This window comes from Sprattus sprattus, assembly GCF_963457725.1.
Source record: "Sprattus sprattus genome assembly, chromosome: 10".
In the NCBI taxonomy this organism is placed as follows: Eukaryota; Metazoa; Chordata; class Actinopteri; order Clupeiformes; family Clupeidae; genus Sprattus; species Sprattus sprattus.
In genome coordinates, this window is record NC_137908.1 from 21,948,102 (window position 1) to 21,964,929 (window position 16,828).

The window sequence follows — 16,828 nt, forward strand, 5'->3', positions numbered from 1 at the left end:
GGCAATGGATGATTGTTCCAGTCTTGCCAACAAACGGTGGTTTTATTACAAATGTAATGGCAGTTCTACATGATAAAATCTGATATAGGCCTACAGTATCCTGTTTTATCTTGGATGTCTATAGAGATGTAGGTCAACTTAACCAGGGTAGGCCTCATTTTTTTAAATGTAATTTCCAATAACATTTCTGAAAAAGTCTGAGCCAATAGCTGATTTTATTTCACCCCCTTCAAAAAACAAAAACACATACAGTGTACACTTGCTCAAGAAAGATATATCCCTTTGTACAGTATGATTATTGCCAATATACATCGCACAATGCTAATCATCTGGTTATTGTGGTATTATGTCTGTTCTAGCCACAGGCATGCTGCATGACACTACACAACAGTAAGCTGTTGATGTTGCTTGCATTAGCTTTGTGCATTCAATGAGTTGCAGATTAAATGGCAAGGACTTTGTTTAGATCCTAACGTTTTCTAAATAGCATTTTCAGTCGAAAACTGTCCGTGACTCATCTTAAAACAATACACATCATTAGGGGAGGGGGGGGGGGGGGGGGGGACGACATAATAGCAACTTACAAAACCAGAATCAAGGTACAATTTTCACAAATTCTCATAAGACAGTTATTTAAAAACACACCTTCCCAATAAGGAACCAGTGACAGACTGAATGATATGGCATGTTTAAGCTGCAAACCACTGAAGGAATGAAATGGTTAAACCTTTAGGATTTGCACCCAAAGTATGTACAGGCCATTTTTATGGTCAAAACAGCTGACCGTAAAGTAATAATTTTATGAGTTAACAATTATTATAATTTGATTAACCCAGAATAAAAAAGATATGCTGTGATATCAAGAATACATTGTCATTCTTTTAGACGGAGCAAATGAAGGGCAAACATTTAAACAAAGCAACACACCTGTTTTTTGTTTACTCCTAAATAAAATATAATTGGCTTTTTAAAATAAATTGGTTGTAGCCTAACCACCATATATGTTGTGCTAATACTGATCTTTGAAGTGCAGGATAAATACATTTTTTGTGCTAATTTCATTTAGAATTTTATCCAAGAGCTTATATGCTTTATTAGCTGGTCATAGGTCTTTCCTTCTTTCCTCTTCAACCATTAGGACGTTGTTTATTAATGAAAGTGGCAAATGCCTTCCAACCCTGTCTCTATCCACTGGAAGATATTGTGAAAGAGTCTGATTAGAATCTGCCCACTCACACCTCAGCACTATAAATGAATAGTCCATAACTCTGTGCCCCCCTTTTCAGTGTAGGAGAAGAACCTTATATCTAAAGTCATGTCAGCCAGTGGCTTCTCAGACTTCACAGAGCTGCCTGTCTCTCTGAGGGCGTCAGGGAGTTTCAGTTGGTGAAGTTGGGAGTGGAGATGAGGAACTTGTGCTCCTACAAATTGTTCTTCTCTGTGCATTCAGCTTCTGTACTACGGGGGAAATAGACAGTGGTCTTGTGCTCTTCGTAGCGGTCAATGTGCTTGAGGTGCACCACCATGTGCAGTGCGTATGCCAGGACTAACAACAGGATCAGGGAGGTGATCAGGCCCATCAGGATGGCTGGAGTGAAAAATGTGGCACAGTCACTGGCAGAGGCAAACTTGTTGGAGAGGACATTGAAAGCTTGAATCTGTTGGTTCAAACAAAGACATTGAGGAGGTGGTTAAAAACATAGGCTTTCCATTGTAATGTTCTATAATCTTAACACTCTGTTGACTACTTAAACATCTTTTATTTGGTTCTTTTCATGCTCGTTTCTGTCTGCCTCTATTGTGTTTAGCCTTGGAAAACATTTGAATTACACTTTTATTTGCACATGTTATGTGCTAGTTTCTTCTTAACCTAAGTTGTTGTGTCATCACAATCATAACTAAATTAACAACAACATGCTGAAATTAAATGTCTCCAACATTTACATTGTATATGTTTTTGTTACTTTTCTTGTGTGTGTGAAGAAGGCAAGAATTTTAGAAACGAAACAGGCAAATGGGTAAGAGGCTATATCAAGTGACAGGTAAGCTTTGTACCAGACAGGCCTCTCTCACTGCACCTTATAAAGTACCATGGCTCATTGAAAAACTGTACTGTAATACAAACCTGAAAGTCAGTGAATGTGATGTGCCAGTTTGCAGCATTATCAGTGATGGAGCTTGGTACCAGGAGGGTGTCATATTTCTGTAGGCTGCTGACATGTTGGCAATGGTAAGAGTTGATGGAAGGAGCATAGACATCAGTGGCATTGAAGGTGGCTTCATGTGTCCAATTGTAGTGGATGTGGACACTATCTAGGGTGAACCAGTTCTGCCCGGCTGACTCGTAAAATGTGTTGGACATCTGGAGTCTATATAAAAGAACAAAACATCCATATGCAATAAGCATGATGATAGGATTTCCCACATAATAACATAACAGTTAAGTACACTGAGCCCCTATATATGCCTTTAAAAAGAATCAGAGACACACCTAATAGATAACCCCCTCAGATCCTCCACATCTCCAAAGCGCATGATGAGTCTGCAAAACAAAACAGAGGAATAAATGTGTGTGCGAGTGAATTTAGAGTCATGATGATGACATAAAAATATGAGGACATAAAAATAATATCAGTTGTTCACAGGAAAATATGTAGCATTCCTATAATTTTGAATCACAGAATTAATATTATATTAATATTTGAGAATATTATTTTCTAACACATTTGTTATGATTGCCTGGCGCCAGGAAAGGTTTCTTGTAATCCAACCCGTAAAACTCTGATCATTATTAAGAAACTATGCCGATCAAGTGGTTTTACAATGGTTTCTGTTATCTGTTATAATCTCAAATCTGTTATATAAATGTCAAACACTGTAAATGTTTAATTGACAATTCATAGGAATCCATTTTAAATGAGGTGAAATGGCATTATGTAACAAAGGGAGGCTGATGTCAAGGGGACCAAAGAAGAAAAACAAACTACGTGCAGAAAAAAAACCTCAAACCCCTGTCTACAATAATAATACCTTCTATGTCTTGCCTGATCAGATATTTGGCAGGGTCAGGACTCACGTGGCTTTGTCTTTGCTGCAGAAGGACCCTTTGGTGTCCACTTGTGCCTCTGGGCCAAAAGCTCGCTCAGTGAGGTCCACCAGAGTGTGATTCCTGTACCTGATGGCCAGCTTGCGAGCCCTGAAGAGGATACACATCCTGTCATTGTACACAACATTCAGAGGGGAGTAGGGCAGGATGGAACCAGGGGCCTGGAGCAGCTTCCGTTTGGAGCGCAGAGGTGAGTATAGCCGCCATCCATGGGGCTGAAAAGAAACACAGAGATCAGTAAACATTTTGATAATAAGCAGAAGGGATTTGTCAGTACTATGCTGGTCGGCCAAGATAATATGAAATGTGTGGCATTACGATACTTGCTGTGATAAAATATGTGTTCTGTGTCATTTTAGGTGTGAACCTATTGTGAAACTCGTAAGTGAACACACCTCCAGGACATTGTGGAGTGGCTTTTCAGCTGGGAGTGATGTGCTTTCCTCCTTGGAGGCACTGGTACTCTGGCTGGCCTCTCCATCTGGGTCAACAGTAATTAACACACTAAAATCACTTGAAAAGATGAAGTTTTACAACACTATCTGAGGACAGTTCTTTGGTTGTGCTTGATGAGCATCATCCTTCAACAAACCTTTTTTGCCAATACTAGAGCATGGTTGGCAAGGTAACATTATGGTATAAGTGTAAGCTGTATCATGTTTGACAAAACTAAAGCATGTTTGGGAAGGTTGCATTATTGTATTAGTGTAGGCCAGTGGTTCTTAACCTGGGTTCGATCGAACCCCAGGGGTTCGTTGAGCCACTCTCAGGGGTTCAGCAGGGGTCAAGACACACGCAGTATAGCCCGGTTCACACTAGCAATGTCAGGCCGTTTTTATACATACCTACGTTTTGAAGAAATCATATTTTATTTTTCAAATTACGAAGTGTTCGGCGAATGCGCTGATGAAGCTTGCAGGGTTCAGTACCTCCAAAAAGGTTAAGAACCACTGGTGTAGGCTGTATCATTTGCAGTACCACCTCAACCGTATTGTTTCCCTCCCAGTATATTGTTTCCTGTTTTGGCCTTCCCACTGTAAATTAAAGTGTTGGAAATTCCATTCCACAGGATGGTAGCTCTACATGAAAACCACTGTTGACATTTGAAGGACCATACTCATACTCGTCAACAATGAATACGATATGTGTTCCTCTGGATGTGAATAATGTTATATCAAATGTGACATGTTCATTTTGAAATAAAGCATGTTAATATTGCCAATCTGTGTGCCTTAAATTCTGTTCTATATTGTTTTGCTATTTTGTAAATACATCAACTTTATCATAACTCATGACATATTTGGTCAAATACAGGTTCATATACAACATTGTAGTCTCAAATGAGCCTACCATTTCTGACAGTGCTGGTTTGAGCTGAGGAGGCATCCAAACTGTAAGGAAAAAATGGTGAAAATGGTGTAAACATTAGATACAACAAAGAATGAAAATTAGTACATGTCTTATGAAGGACTTGCAAAGCTCTGAACACTACAGAGAACTTATGGTTAATCATATGTTTGACCAAATCCATTTTGTCCATCTGGTTTTTGTAATGTACTAGTTAAGGAGATAGCATTTTAGATTTATTCAGTGCTAATGGACCAACAGTGAAGCCAAGGTCACATATAAGGTAATGTGGAGCAGGATGTTATTTCTTTTTCACAGGCAATGAAAAAACAACAGAAAAAAAATGCTGGCCACGGTTATTCCCCCCATCATTCCCCAATGGGTCATTCTGTTGTCACTGTGTCTTCCTCAACAGAGACCTGGATTATCCTAAGGCAAACTGTTTAAAGATCTAATCACTGCCATAATGCCAGATAAAATGGGCTTAGCTGGGAGATTCAAAGACATGATTAAGAGTCTGCTGGACCTTTGGCACTAGCCAGTGCCGTCAGGATTTCAGGCTGGCTGGAGAGGCTTGATACCTGCCTCAACAGCTAAGCAGAGAAGAGCCAAAAAAGGGGAGTAAAGAAAGCAGGCAGGAGGATGAGGTAGAGAAGGGAGTTTAGTGGACTAGCAGGAGGATAAGGAAGCAAAGGGGGTTTAGTTGACTAGCAGGATGGTCATAGAATCAGAGCAGTGGGTTAACTATGCAGCATGCCTGACCTGCCTTAATGCTATAGTGCACATGCCCTGCTTATTCTTGTTGGTCTCACCTTACCTGACACTACCATAACAAAGAGAGCAATCTCAGTAAATGATGAAATTGTATTACCTAAAGCGCCTGATGTGATTCAAATCAAAGACAGAAAAGGGCCATTTCATAACCTAATATTACACAGCCGAACTGCAACATTGCCAGTAGATGCCACTGTTACATAACGGACCAAAACACTGAGTTATCATTTCTTTCGCCACAGAGCCCACTTGGCAACACAACCTACACAACACATCCAAAAACATCTTACTTAAGCAGAAATACAGCCATCAGAGAAAAAAAATCTCCTAGACTGATGAGGATGTTCCAGATAAACACAAATCCCATCCCCCTTCCTGGTGAATATAGCTGCCAGTGCGTGCAGATCAGCTCAGGGCTCGCTGTCGTTGCACCTGAACATGTGGGCCAGTGTTGGAGTGGGGCGGCACATTTATATAATCAAAGGAATCCACTGGCTGACCGCACTTACCATGCAATGCATGGCAGTCACGATGCTCAAAGTGACAGATTTTTAAATGTAAGTGTTCTTTCTCAGCACCTCACTGAATCACTACAACAAATCTGTTAATATAAGACTTAAAGCTCATGCTGCCCTACATGCAGCAAGCCTGCCCCATCTGTGGAGGCGTGAAATCAGACAGACTAAACAGCCCGCTGTCCTTGAGGCAATATGCTGCCAATTAGAAAGACATTTTTGAAAAATTCTCCTTTTAATGCTGTCAGCAGATGGGAATACATGCACACCATCACCTGTGCCATCAAAGGGTCTGTAGAAGAGACCGTCACAAAGTGGAGCAGTTTGGGCTGTAAATCGCTACATCTTGAAATGCAAACATTAGGGGGTTCAGGAAGTACAAAGTTGCTGGATTGAAACCAATAATATGATTTCAAGCATTGAAAGCCCAGTCTTCTTTTTACCATGACTTTTAATATTGATTTTATTTTTCATATAAAGAAATCTTTCAGAACCCTCTTCATTTTCAATGTGTCATTTTTTTTTTTGTTAGCATGGTCTTGTTTTCTGAACAGATATTAAGCCATCATGAAAAGGGGCAACCGGGTTAGTGTAGTATAGGTACATGCAAAGTACAAACTAACACTGGACAGTTATGTTGGCTCATATTTCCATCATTTCAAATGAAAGTGGTTAAAGCATGTATAGTGTTTAGCAGAACAAAACAAAACAAAGCGCAAGATATATGTTCAAGGGATATGTTCAAGACATCCTACATTAACTCTTGTGAGAATAGATACTAGGCACTGATGACAATGGAGTAGAGTAATGTCGGCCAAATTGTATATGTTTCTCTTTGTGCCAGTCGTCTTACCGTTTTACCCATAATCTCTAAATGTGCATATGAGAAGCTTCACTGTCAAAATGGAATGAAAGAAGTTCAAATTTGTGTTCTATTTACAAGGCACCATATACAGGGTGAAAGGATTAACAATATGCCATGAATTTGTATCAGGTGTAAGGATCTCTGTAATCCCAAACCTTATGTAGGCTAGTGAATAAGGTAGCCTAATGATGATATTTCTTCGACATTCTTTTACGGAAATATAAAAGATTGAGATGGCGTCTGCTTAGTTTCAAATTTAGAGTTCATTTTTCCCAAAGACACAATGTCTAGACTAAATGTCCTGAACAGAGCGAGATATTTTTTTTCATCTCCTTAGGTTTACATGGCAGCAATAATTTGTTTGACATGTAGACATAATTTAAAGTACATTTATAATACATAATGCTCTAATCCTTTGGTACACACTCTATTAGCATGCACGTGCTATACTGTATAATACAAAATGTACATGTAAAAACAATGCAATGTGTCTTTGTGATATTCCATGTCAGTGTGTGGCAGCATCTCCTCAATATGATGAGATCCCATCTGCTTTTAATCCTACTGTGCCCTTTTCTATATAGAAGTGCACAAAGACAACATGTTTCCAAACGAATGGTAAACCTCTGTTCTCATCATTCCCTTTACAGCATGTATGGATTTGCCTTGTAAACTGATTCCGACAAGCCAACCCCAATAGATTTTCTCTTAGGTTTCACTGACAGAGTTCCATTTCATTGCAGATGTATAAAGTGCTACTATATTAGTCAAATTATTTAAATAATTACAATTGTCAGCATAGGATGCAATACAATGTGCAATGGGTTTATGATACATCGCCTGTTTATCACAGGTCTCCACTGCAGTCACACAATTTACAGACGTTAAGGCTACAGCATCCCAACCTCGATCCTCCAACAAAGACAGTTTAACAGTTCTACCTACCTCCTCTGCACTGTGGCAGGCACTTTATTATACGACGATGTAAGATTTAAGAAAAGAAACAAAAATAAAATAAAACACGTTAAGATCCTTTGTTGTGCCATGGAGACGGCCAGATGATAGCCTACTGCTACAGATGATGACTGCTTAATAATCTGCTTCGGTAAAAACCAGAGCCCTGACGCCGGGATTGGCATGGGCAACAGCCAATAAACATTCAGAAAGAAGATAATCGTACATCAGCGGTCACACCCTTTCATGAACATGCAGACACACATTGTCATGCACTAGCAGAGATATAAAATATGCTTGCTTTTATTTAAAGCCCTAAATATCAATAAGCACTAGGCTACTTTACCGACACAAAGACCTCAAGGTCAGACCTTCTTGATCAGACTTCCAATAAGGTAGCCTACTCGTTGACTACAGCAGCCTACAATATGTTATCTTTATGTTGTGGCTTGCATGACCTAGATTTATTTCAGCACATTTCTGGGTGAAATTTAGAGCACATGAATTAGGAACAGGGGGACTAGAAAATAAAGTTACCAAGCAATAATGCCAAATCGCGATGACAGGAATCAGTTTAGATGTTTCAGGCTGGGTTTCAGGTGGTCACATCGGGGCCAAGTTACCCAATAACGATGAGTGGCTACGAGTGATTCTATTAACGTTCGTTGATTTATTTTACATGTGTTTCCCAAACAAGCACGTACCGCCCATGTGCGGTCCACCTTAACGGTGCTGAAATATCACCTAATGGAGTATGGGAGTCGACCGGAAGTTCGAAGTTTTTAGTGATAGCATTTTAACACTTACGAAATTAATGTGTGAGCGAAACAACGCCTGTAGAAAACCTAGACAGACGGTTCAGTGAGTTACAATTGAGTTATAAGTCGTTATTTTGTAACAAACTATTGTCTTGTCTTGTAAAAATAAAGATGCTAAAGCAAAACAAAAAAACGATGGACTACAATGGTGTTAGGCTACTTGCCCAGGCAACACAAGGGACTCTAGAGTGGTAGGCCTATCTATGGTTACAGACAACACTTTACTCACATCCCACCGTCTCTTATTTGTTTTATTCACCAGATTGTAGCTATCAAATTACCACTATACTACTTCAAAATGAGTTACACTGAATATAAATTACATTATGTGCATTCTATGATCAAATATGTATCAGGCACAGTGTGTGGGAAGTAGCCTAACTTTACACCGGCTGAAAGGCCTGGTAAACCCCCCGGTTTCACTGTACACTTTCTTGCACTGTACACTTTCTTGGGGGGGGGGGGGGGGGGGGGGGGGGGCACTGATAACTGAAACTGACCAAAGATTACACATATTTCCGGGCTCTCAATACTCCAACTAAAAAGCAACATGTATCCTTAGGGGAGGGCCATAAGTGATTTATTGTGACACGAGGATCTCTTCAGATGTATAAAAAAGAGTGCAAGACTCTGTCAAATCAGTGTAGTCTTGGGACTTGCTCAGGTTGGTATTACACTGCCAAAATGAACCTTTTTTTTGCTCCACACCGCACTGCCAGACTTCTGAAGTTTTTGAAAAACAGAACCCAGAACAAAAAGCCGATTCAGATCAGAAAAGATTAGTGTTTTCTCTATCGCAAACCTACAAAGCAGACACGACACAACCTTTAAAATGCAGATTTTTAATCAAAATAAAAAACTAATTTTGTTAAAATTAACACCAGCATTGATGTTTCATCGCATGACAGTCATATAATTTCGTTTTCAGCTAAAAAAAAAAACACATTTAAGGGCCCAGTTTTGGAAACAATTTTTTTTACGGATGTTTTGCATCACCTGTACAGAACATTCATAACCACTTAGATGTATAATTATTGGGAAACTTGGCCCTGGTTGCCTCTCAAGATAGTAGTGGACACCTTTTAATGAAAACTTTTTAGTTTTGGACATTTTTAAACTATGAATTGAAATGTAGAAAAAGGGTCTAGCCAGGGAGGGAGCTTGGAGATGGGAGAATGTGGTTGAAAGGAAAGTGACCTGGGCTGAGCTTTAGAAAGCCGCGCCTCACTGCATCAAATTCCTCATTCAGGCAGTGTATGATGTGCTTCCAAGCCCGTCAAATCTGCACATATGGGGCATAGCAGAGACACCAGCATGCCCACTTTGTTCCAAGCGAGGATCCCTGGAACACATCCTCAGTTGCTGTACAAAGGCACTTGGAGATGGTCGGTACAGGTGGAGGCATGCCCAAGTCCTCAAGACCATTGCTGAAGCCGTCAGCCGGGACTGGCGTGGGCAAAGCAGTTTGGACCTTTCAAGAAAACCATCGCCTTTGTCAGAGCTGGGGACAAGCTAACTCCTACCAGAAGAACATCATGTGCAGGCATCCTGATGTCTGCAAGAGACTGGCAGTTGTTGGTGGACCTTGAACATCAGCTGAAGTTCCCCAGCCATATTGCAGTTACCACCCTGCGACCAGATATTGTCCTTGTGTCTGAGTCCACCAAGCAAGCAATGCTGCTAGAGCTGACAGTCCTGTGGGAAGAACGCTTCGAAGAAGCCTTGGAGAAGAAGCTCTCCAAGTACGCAGGACTGGTAAGTGACTGTCAGCAGGCAGAGAGAGACTCAAGATGGCTATGGCTCAAAAGAGGGGAGCCATGGAGTCATGGTAGCTAGCTAGCCATCTGGACACAAGCTGGGGTCTGATCAGCCCCGGCTGGGTCACCTGGACGAGGGCGTATGATGTTGAAAGGTCCCGAAACGTCCAATGATTCCAGGAACATCACTGAAGATGTGTCCAGATTAGGCATCAGTGGATGTAATTACACAGTAGCCCATCTTACAATTAAATCAATTACAATGGTGTCTTTAATAAACATTTAATGCCAAAACATGGAAATGTCTGGGCGATTCCAAACTTCTGAACACTGAATTAGTGTATGAACTATTTAGACAAGCAGGCCTTCAGAAGTAAGTCAATGGTAGAACATTTTGCTTTCATCCTAAATTGGGTGTATTGATTGTATTGATGAAGTAATTCATGGGGCTGCTTCAACATTGTGCATATGCTTGATGTCAAAGTCAAAGTGTTTATTGTACATGCACCAAAAACTGAGCGTCATCAGAGCAGTGAAATTCCTATGACCAGGCAGGCAACATCTATGCAGTAGATGTGACCTTTTATGTAGGCGATAACAACCATTGCACCTTGTCCTAGTTTCCATATACAGTATGTATGCTATAGGTGTGTAAAGATTGCAGAGGTCAGTTGTCTGGTCAAAAGCTGCAGTCAGTCATAAATTCCATGTTGGGTTAGTGAGCTAACAACATCCACATGAAACAAATTGCATGTCCCTGTACTTTTAGTAAAAGATTTTCAAACCTCATGAATGGTATTTGAACAGTTAGAAATGTTTAATGCCATCAATGTTCTATCCTCTCATATAGTCCACATAAAGCCATGAATGCAACTGTGAATTATTGAATAGCTGAGTGAATTTGTTAAAGATGAGTTTGTCTCCAACGTTCTCTCATTCCAATAATACCACCTCTCCCACAAGTTTAAGTTCTATTAGCTTATGCTACAACAGTGACATAGATAAAAGGAAAATATGTGAATGAAGTATGATGTAAAATGGGTCCTTGCATGTTAATATTTCTATCAGGTGTTTTTGTTTGTAGTTTAGGCAAGGCTCCAGACATCAATTAATAGTCTAGCCAAACTGCTTTCTTTGCCATGTCATTCAAATGAAGGAGCAGGAATTGCTGAATTAGCCTACTTGTTTTACTGTTCATGTGATGTAATGTAGTTTTCATATCATTGTAACAGGCATTTCACAGTGATTTGATGTATCTTCAGTAGTCTTAAATTCAGTTTGAATGGGTGCCAATCTGTTGTGTTTATTTAGGCTACGCGGTTTTCTACAATAGGCCTAACCCTTATCTTCCCTTAGAGAAAAAAATTAACAACATTAGACGAGACAACTCGCACCTTTTTCCTTTTAAGTTCAGGCGCCACAATGTATACCTAACCATGTACTGACTAGGTCCTACCACTTTGAGGTTTTGTCATATAATTTAATGTTTTTTAAGGTGTTGTATATACATTTTTACCAAACGCCTACTACTACAATTTCATTATTTTTTAAATACAATTTGACCTCTGAATAAAATATGCTCACCCTCCGTTGTTGCTAGGAAAAAGCTATTATAAAAAGGCATATAGCAAGACACCTTGGGGTCCTGAAAGCAGACATTTGCGCTGGGAAACCTAGGAACTTCCTTTCCAGCGAGGGCTCGTAATCTACAAACATGGGTAAGCAGCTTTTTTGCAAAATTGTTGTTATTGAAGCGTTATGTATCGTTTCATTCCGCCTTGAACGATAAAAATACACCTTATAAGCTCTAATGGCTAAATAATCTAACGCTAGACCGAGAAAGTTGGTATTTTAAAGGGTTTTTTTAAATTAAGTTTTCACAACGTGGAGCTCGGCCACGCCATTTCATGGCTAAATATTGGTTTGCTCAAACGGGCGATAACCTAGTGTCGTTTATCTGATGCATTCCCTACCCTGGTAGTCTTGTCAGGATATTCCTCGAGTTATGGCAAAAACTGCATGACATTTGTTAAACGTTTAACTAAACATGACTCCATTTTGAGACTTGATAAATGCATTTGCTATGCTATTAGCTAGCTAGCATAGCATTATGTACAGGTATTGTAACGTTAGTCGTCATCTTTTACTCTGGTTCATGCGAGTTTTATCTTATAAGGGCAGTAAATGTGACTGCTATAATGAGTCGTTTCTGAATAGTTAACGAATACTAAGCTGTATGGACTTCTGTCTTGTGAAAGGCCTTTAAACGCAGTTAACGGTGGTGTGATTGAATGGCGGCCACATTAAGCATCTTCTGCGAATAAGTAATGTTTTGTTTCACATTTTCTCAGGCAAGTGTCGTGGTCTGCGTACTGCCAGGAAGCTGCGTAATCATCGCCGTGAACAGAAATGGCACGACAAGCAGTACAAGAAGGCCCATTTGGGTACCGCTCTGAAGGCTAACCCCTTTGGAGGGGCTTCCCATGCCAAAGGCATTGTTCTTGAGAAAGTGTAAGTGAGGAAGTACAGTATGCTGTTACTTTGTACATATTAGTGAAGGCAATTCAATAATTAAACAGTGTCAGAACTAACGCATTCCTCTCTTTACAGTGGTGTTGAAGCTAAGCAGCCCAACTCTGCTATCCGAAAGTGTGTCAGGGTCCAGCTGATCAAGAACGGCAAGAAGATCACTGCTTTTGTTCCAAATGATGGTTGCTTAAACTTCATTGAGGTAAGTTAATGTCTCCTTCTCATGTCATTTTGGGGAATTAACAGTAACCCTTTCCCCAAAGTTTAGCAATATTTGTCTGAAATGCCATGTTAGGAACTTGACATTTTGTTGTCTGTAAAGTTAAAGCTTCTCTCACTATTGTCATTGTGTTTAGGAGAATGACGAAGTTCTTGTGGCAGGATTCGGTCGTAAGGGCCATGCCGTTGGTGATATTCCTGGTGTGCGCTTCAAGGTGGTGAAAGTTGCCAATGTGTCACTCCTGGCCTTATACAAAGGCAAGAAGGAGAGGCCAAGATCATAAATTGCCCTTGAATACAATAAAGTTTTGATCCCCACAGCCATGTTTCAAGTTTTATATTTATTTAGGTTTATAATGGTGTATAGTGCCTGAGTAACAATTCATAGTGTTAGGTTTTATGGGTTATTTTGATAGGGCCGTGAGTTGATGTGATGCGGTTTCCCACCTGAAATGGGCTTACTGTTAAAGGCAATGTTATCAATATTAGGTTTATTGTGATCAAAGCAATAATGTAGTAATCTATATGGTGAAAAATGTTTTCCTCTGCTGGCCATAATAGTTTGTTCAGTTTACCCAGATCTTTCTCTTGGACATGTCAAGCTGGCCTGCATAATTGTACCCTAAAGTTAAGTAATGTGTTCATTGTGGAGATCAGGTCTTAATTTAAAGAGGCAAATTGACAGTTGACTGAAGTGTATGAATGTGGGTTGGGCTAATAAAAAAAACACAATCTAAACGCTGATTGTTGAGGTCAAAGGAATAGCTGATCAAATGATCTGGATATGCAGAAGTTGGTGTAAGGTCTCCAATGGTAAACATGTAGGCATAGCCCTGTATGTATTAATTTGGTTGCCTCCAGTCTGCAAACCATCATGGAGTCCCAAAGTGACATTTGTTCCTGCAAAACTGATGCTGATGCATCTGATTAATTCAGTCTTCAAAAACAACTTGTTCATAACTGTGCTGTGAGTGTTTGCTTTGTCATGATGGACCATCCAAATGCCAGGGCGCCACAGTTGATTTGCACTTGATGCACTCCCTCTAACGCCTCAGAACGCCACAATAGAACTATGCGTTAACAGTCTGGCCCTGGGGACGCACAAGTCATCTGAACTGTGCTGCGCTGGCATTTGGGTGCTCCTTCATGACGACATAGGTTCTATTTTGCCAGCCTCCCAGTAAGGCCAATTTTGTGAAGAGTCTTTTGATTGTGGATGCCGACACCTGCACTCAGGTTCGAGGCCAGTGAACTTAGTATATTTTTTTATGGCTGGACAGTGATGGCTTCTCTCACAAGCTAATGTCTTCCTCGGATGCTTAGTTTTGAGAAGTCTTTTTGTACAAAGCATCTGGCTGGTGTGATACTTCGACTTTCTTATTGTGCTCATTTGGACATGGTTATTTTCAAGGTATCTTTTCCTGACGAGTTTAAATTACTGAGGTAATTTCAGTGGTATGTTTACGTGTCAAGATCCTATTCCGAATACAGGAGTGAAAGTAACTGGAATGAATAATTCTGGTTCTGTATGTATTGAAAGCTGGCCCCACACTTGTACATCTCTTGTATTTTCTGTATAAATGCATCAAATTTAGCCATGTGTAAATGCAGAGACTTGGGTTGCACTTCCCTTCGGTTTCATGAAGCTAATTGACCACAACATTCCCTGCTGTGTTCTTTTAGAGTCCAGACATCCATCTGGGCCTGAAAACAAACTTAGTGTGGATTGCCAATTTTAGAAGGCAACAAATCTACAGGGAATTGGGACACATTTGTCAGTCTTGTCAGTTCATGTTCATATTATTTCTTCAATGTTCAACTTCATGTAGCTTGCTGCAAATTATTTGTGTTTACTATATTAAACAAGAGTAATCCGAGATTTCTGACCTCCAGCAAGGAGGTACACAAATCCGGATCCAGATCCGGATCATCCTGAAATTTTAATGGGGATGTCCCAGGACCAAGATCCACCTCTTGTGAAAATTTCAGAAATATCCGCCCAGTAGTTTCTGAGAAATCTTGTCCATAGACAGACAAACAGACGGACATAAATTAACGGACCCGATCGCATGACCTCATTGCTGGAGGTAATAAAATAACCTTATTTGAGCATTTGTTAAGCAGCCCTAATGGGAAAGGTGAAGGGTTTGAAATTCAAAATAAAAAAGATTACAATTATGAAGACAAAGGGAAAGAAAAAGTAAATGTATAAACACAATGAAACAGGCCAGAGTATAATGTTCATATATATAAGTGCTACCAGCAACAATCATAACTAAATATAAAGATTTAAGCACCCAGGAACAACATCAACACTCAAAAACATGGGTTTTGAGACAGAATTTAAAAGCTTCATCAGGATGAGGACCTTATGTTGGGTAGAAGACCAGGGCCAAATATCTGTTTGTATATTTTGGAGTGTCTTGTGTGGTATGTATCGCAATATAAACAATACATAGAATTTTCTTTAACAAATTGAATAAAAGTAAACTTTCAATCTATTTAATGACATTTCTGGACTGGAAAGGAATTTTCTCACCATATTAAAATCCATGATTTGTCCTAAGTTGTCCTGTTTGAGAGTATTTTACACCAATTAAGTTAGTTGATCTTTTTCTTAAGATTTGCCCGCATTTTATATTACACAAGAGGAGAGTTAAATCAGAGAGGGTTTTATCCAGGCTCTTTGGCAGTTCTTAACAGATGTCCTCTGCTGTCATATCAGATCTGAAGAGTAATTCTGAATTACTAAAATGCTAAATGCTAAAATTGTGTTTTTAGATATTGGTTTGCTCCATACACATAACCCTCCATATTTGTACCTTTCAAATCCTGGATAATGTAATACATTACTTTGCATTCAAAGATATGTTCTGTTCATGGACAGTTTTATCGAGGCCATCCATACAGCCTCTTACTATCGGTGCACACTCAGAAGGTGAGAGTGAAATGATGGTGAAAAAGAAAAGAAAGTTGAACCTGACCCTAAAATGTGAGGTTTTGATGCCTTTTTAAGAATTTCAATGAATAGACTGAACATTAGAAGTTGCAAGAAATCTAGGCACACAGATGACTTCTAAAACTACCTTTCTTGCCAATACTAATCTTAACAAGTTTTAAAAGGAGGTGTTTTGTCTAATCCATTGCAACATAAGATCAATGGATCTCCATCTTGAACTCCTTAATATCCTTAACATAATTCTTCTTAGACTCTAGGTCCATAGACATCTGCTGTTGCTTCATGGAGATTACCCCACTCCGAGTGCATATGGGTGTAAAAATGCTAAAGTCTGCCTCGTTGCACTCATCAACGCAGTACATTAACACAGATGTCTGTGTTTCCTCAGTAAATCTCTACTGTTCACAATGTTCTTCAGCCATGTGTTATGAGGTGATTGTTCCATTCATTCATTTCAAAATAAATGCCATCTAGTGCAGCTTGTCGATTGCTTTTATTGCATATATCTGGTTTGATTTGCCACTTAGCTCACTTGACAGAATGATGTGATTTTCAGAAAAAAAGAAGACAAAACTTACTCTTTTTAAAAGAAATACTGTATAAATCTCAATTTGTGTCTGATTCTGATATACCAACAGCAGTTTGTTTTAGGATTCCCAGAGCGCAGGCAGAAACATCTGTCGGACACAAAGCCTCTTCTTCTGTTCCATCCCTATCTAATTCCCAATGGACAAATTGTGTCAAGTAAGAATAACTTCACCAAACTGTAACTAATCAATATCCTGATTTAATAGCACACTATGTGGGAGTTTGTGCTTCTCTCTACTGTGCACTACTCATAAGACTGGGAGAAAGGCAGCCAACACAGACTGAGCTTGAGGCTTTACAGGCATCCTAGAATACATCAGTGGGTGGTGTGGTGTGAATTCACACATCTCCTTGAGAAAAAAAAGTGGCTCAGTGCTTTCATGCATTAAAATAACTG

General features: G+C 39.7%; 2 protein-coding genes across 2 annotated transcripts; one reads left to right on the forward strand and one right to left on the reverse strand.

Moving 5' to 3' along the window:
- Positions 1-1,421: 1,421 nt before the first annotated feature.
- atp6ap1la (ATPase H+ transporting accessory protein 1 like a) lies at positions 1,422-6,607 on the reverse strand (the record flags this gene model as incomplete). Its single annotated transcript, XM_080846105.1, has 7 exons — positions 1,422-1,658; positions 2,126-2,369; positions 2,492-2,542; positions 3,077-3,321; positions 3,502-3,587; positions 4,980-5,046; positions 6,596-6,607. The coding sequence occupies 7 exons, from the start codon at positions 6,605-6,607 to the stop codon at positions 1,422-1,424; spliced, it is 942 nt and encodes a 313-aa protein (XP_080702231.1).
- A 5,164-nt stretch (positions 6,608-11,771) lies between these two features.
- rps23 (ribosomal protein S23) lies at positions 11,772-13,204 on the forward strand. Its single transcript, XM_080845629.1, has 4 exons — positions 11,772-11,854; positions 12,488-12,647; positions 12,747-12,867; positions 13,022-13,204. Exons 1-4 carry the CDS (start codon positions 11,851-11,853, stop codon positions 13,166-13,168), a joined length of 432 nt encoding a protein of 143 aa, XP_080701755.1. The 5' UTR covers positions 11,772-11,850; the 3' UTR covers positions 13,169-13,204.
- The last annotated feature ends 3,624 nt before the right edge of the window (positions 13,205-16,828 follow it).

What these genes read in the sequence shown, in the direction of transcription:
- rps23 (XM_080845629.1), top strand. An exon ending in GGCATTGTTCTTGAGAAAGT is followed by an intron (nt 12,648 to 12,746) that starts GTAAGTGAGGAA and finishes CTCTCTTTACAG; the next exon opens with TGGTGTTGAAGCTAAGCAGC. An exon ending in GTTGCTTAAACTTCATTGAG is followed by an intron (nt 12,868 to 13,021) that starts GTAAGTTAATGT and finishes CATTGTGTTTAG; the next exon opens with GAGAATGACGAAGTTCTTGT.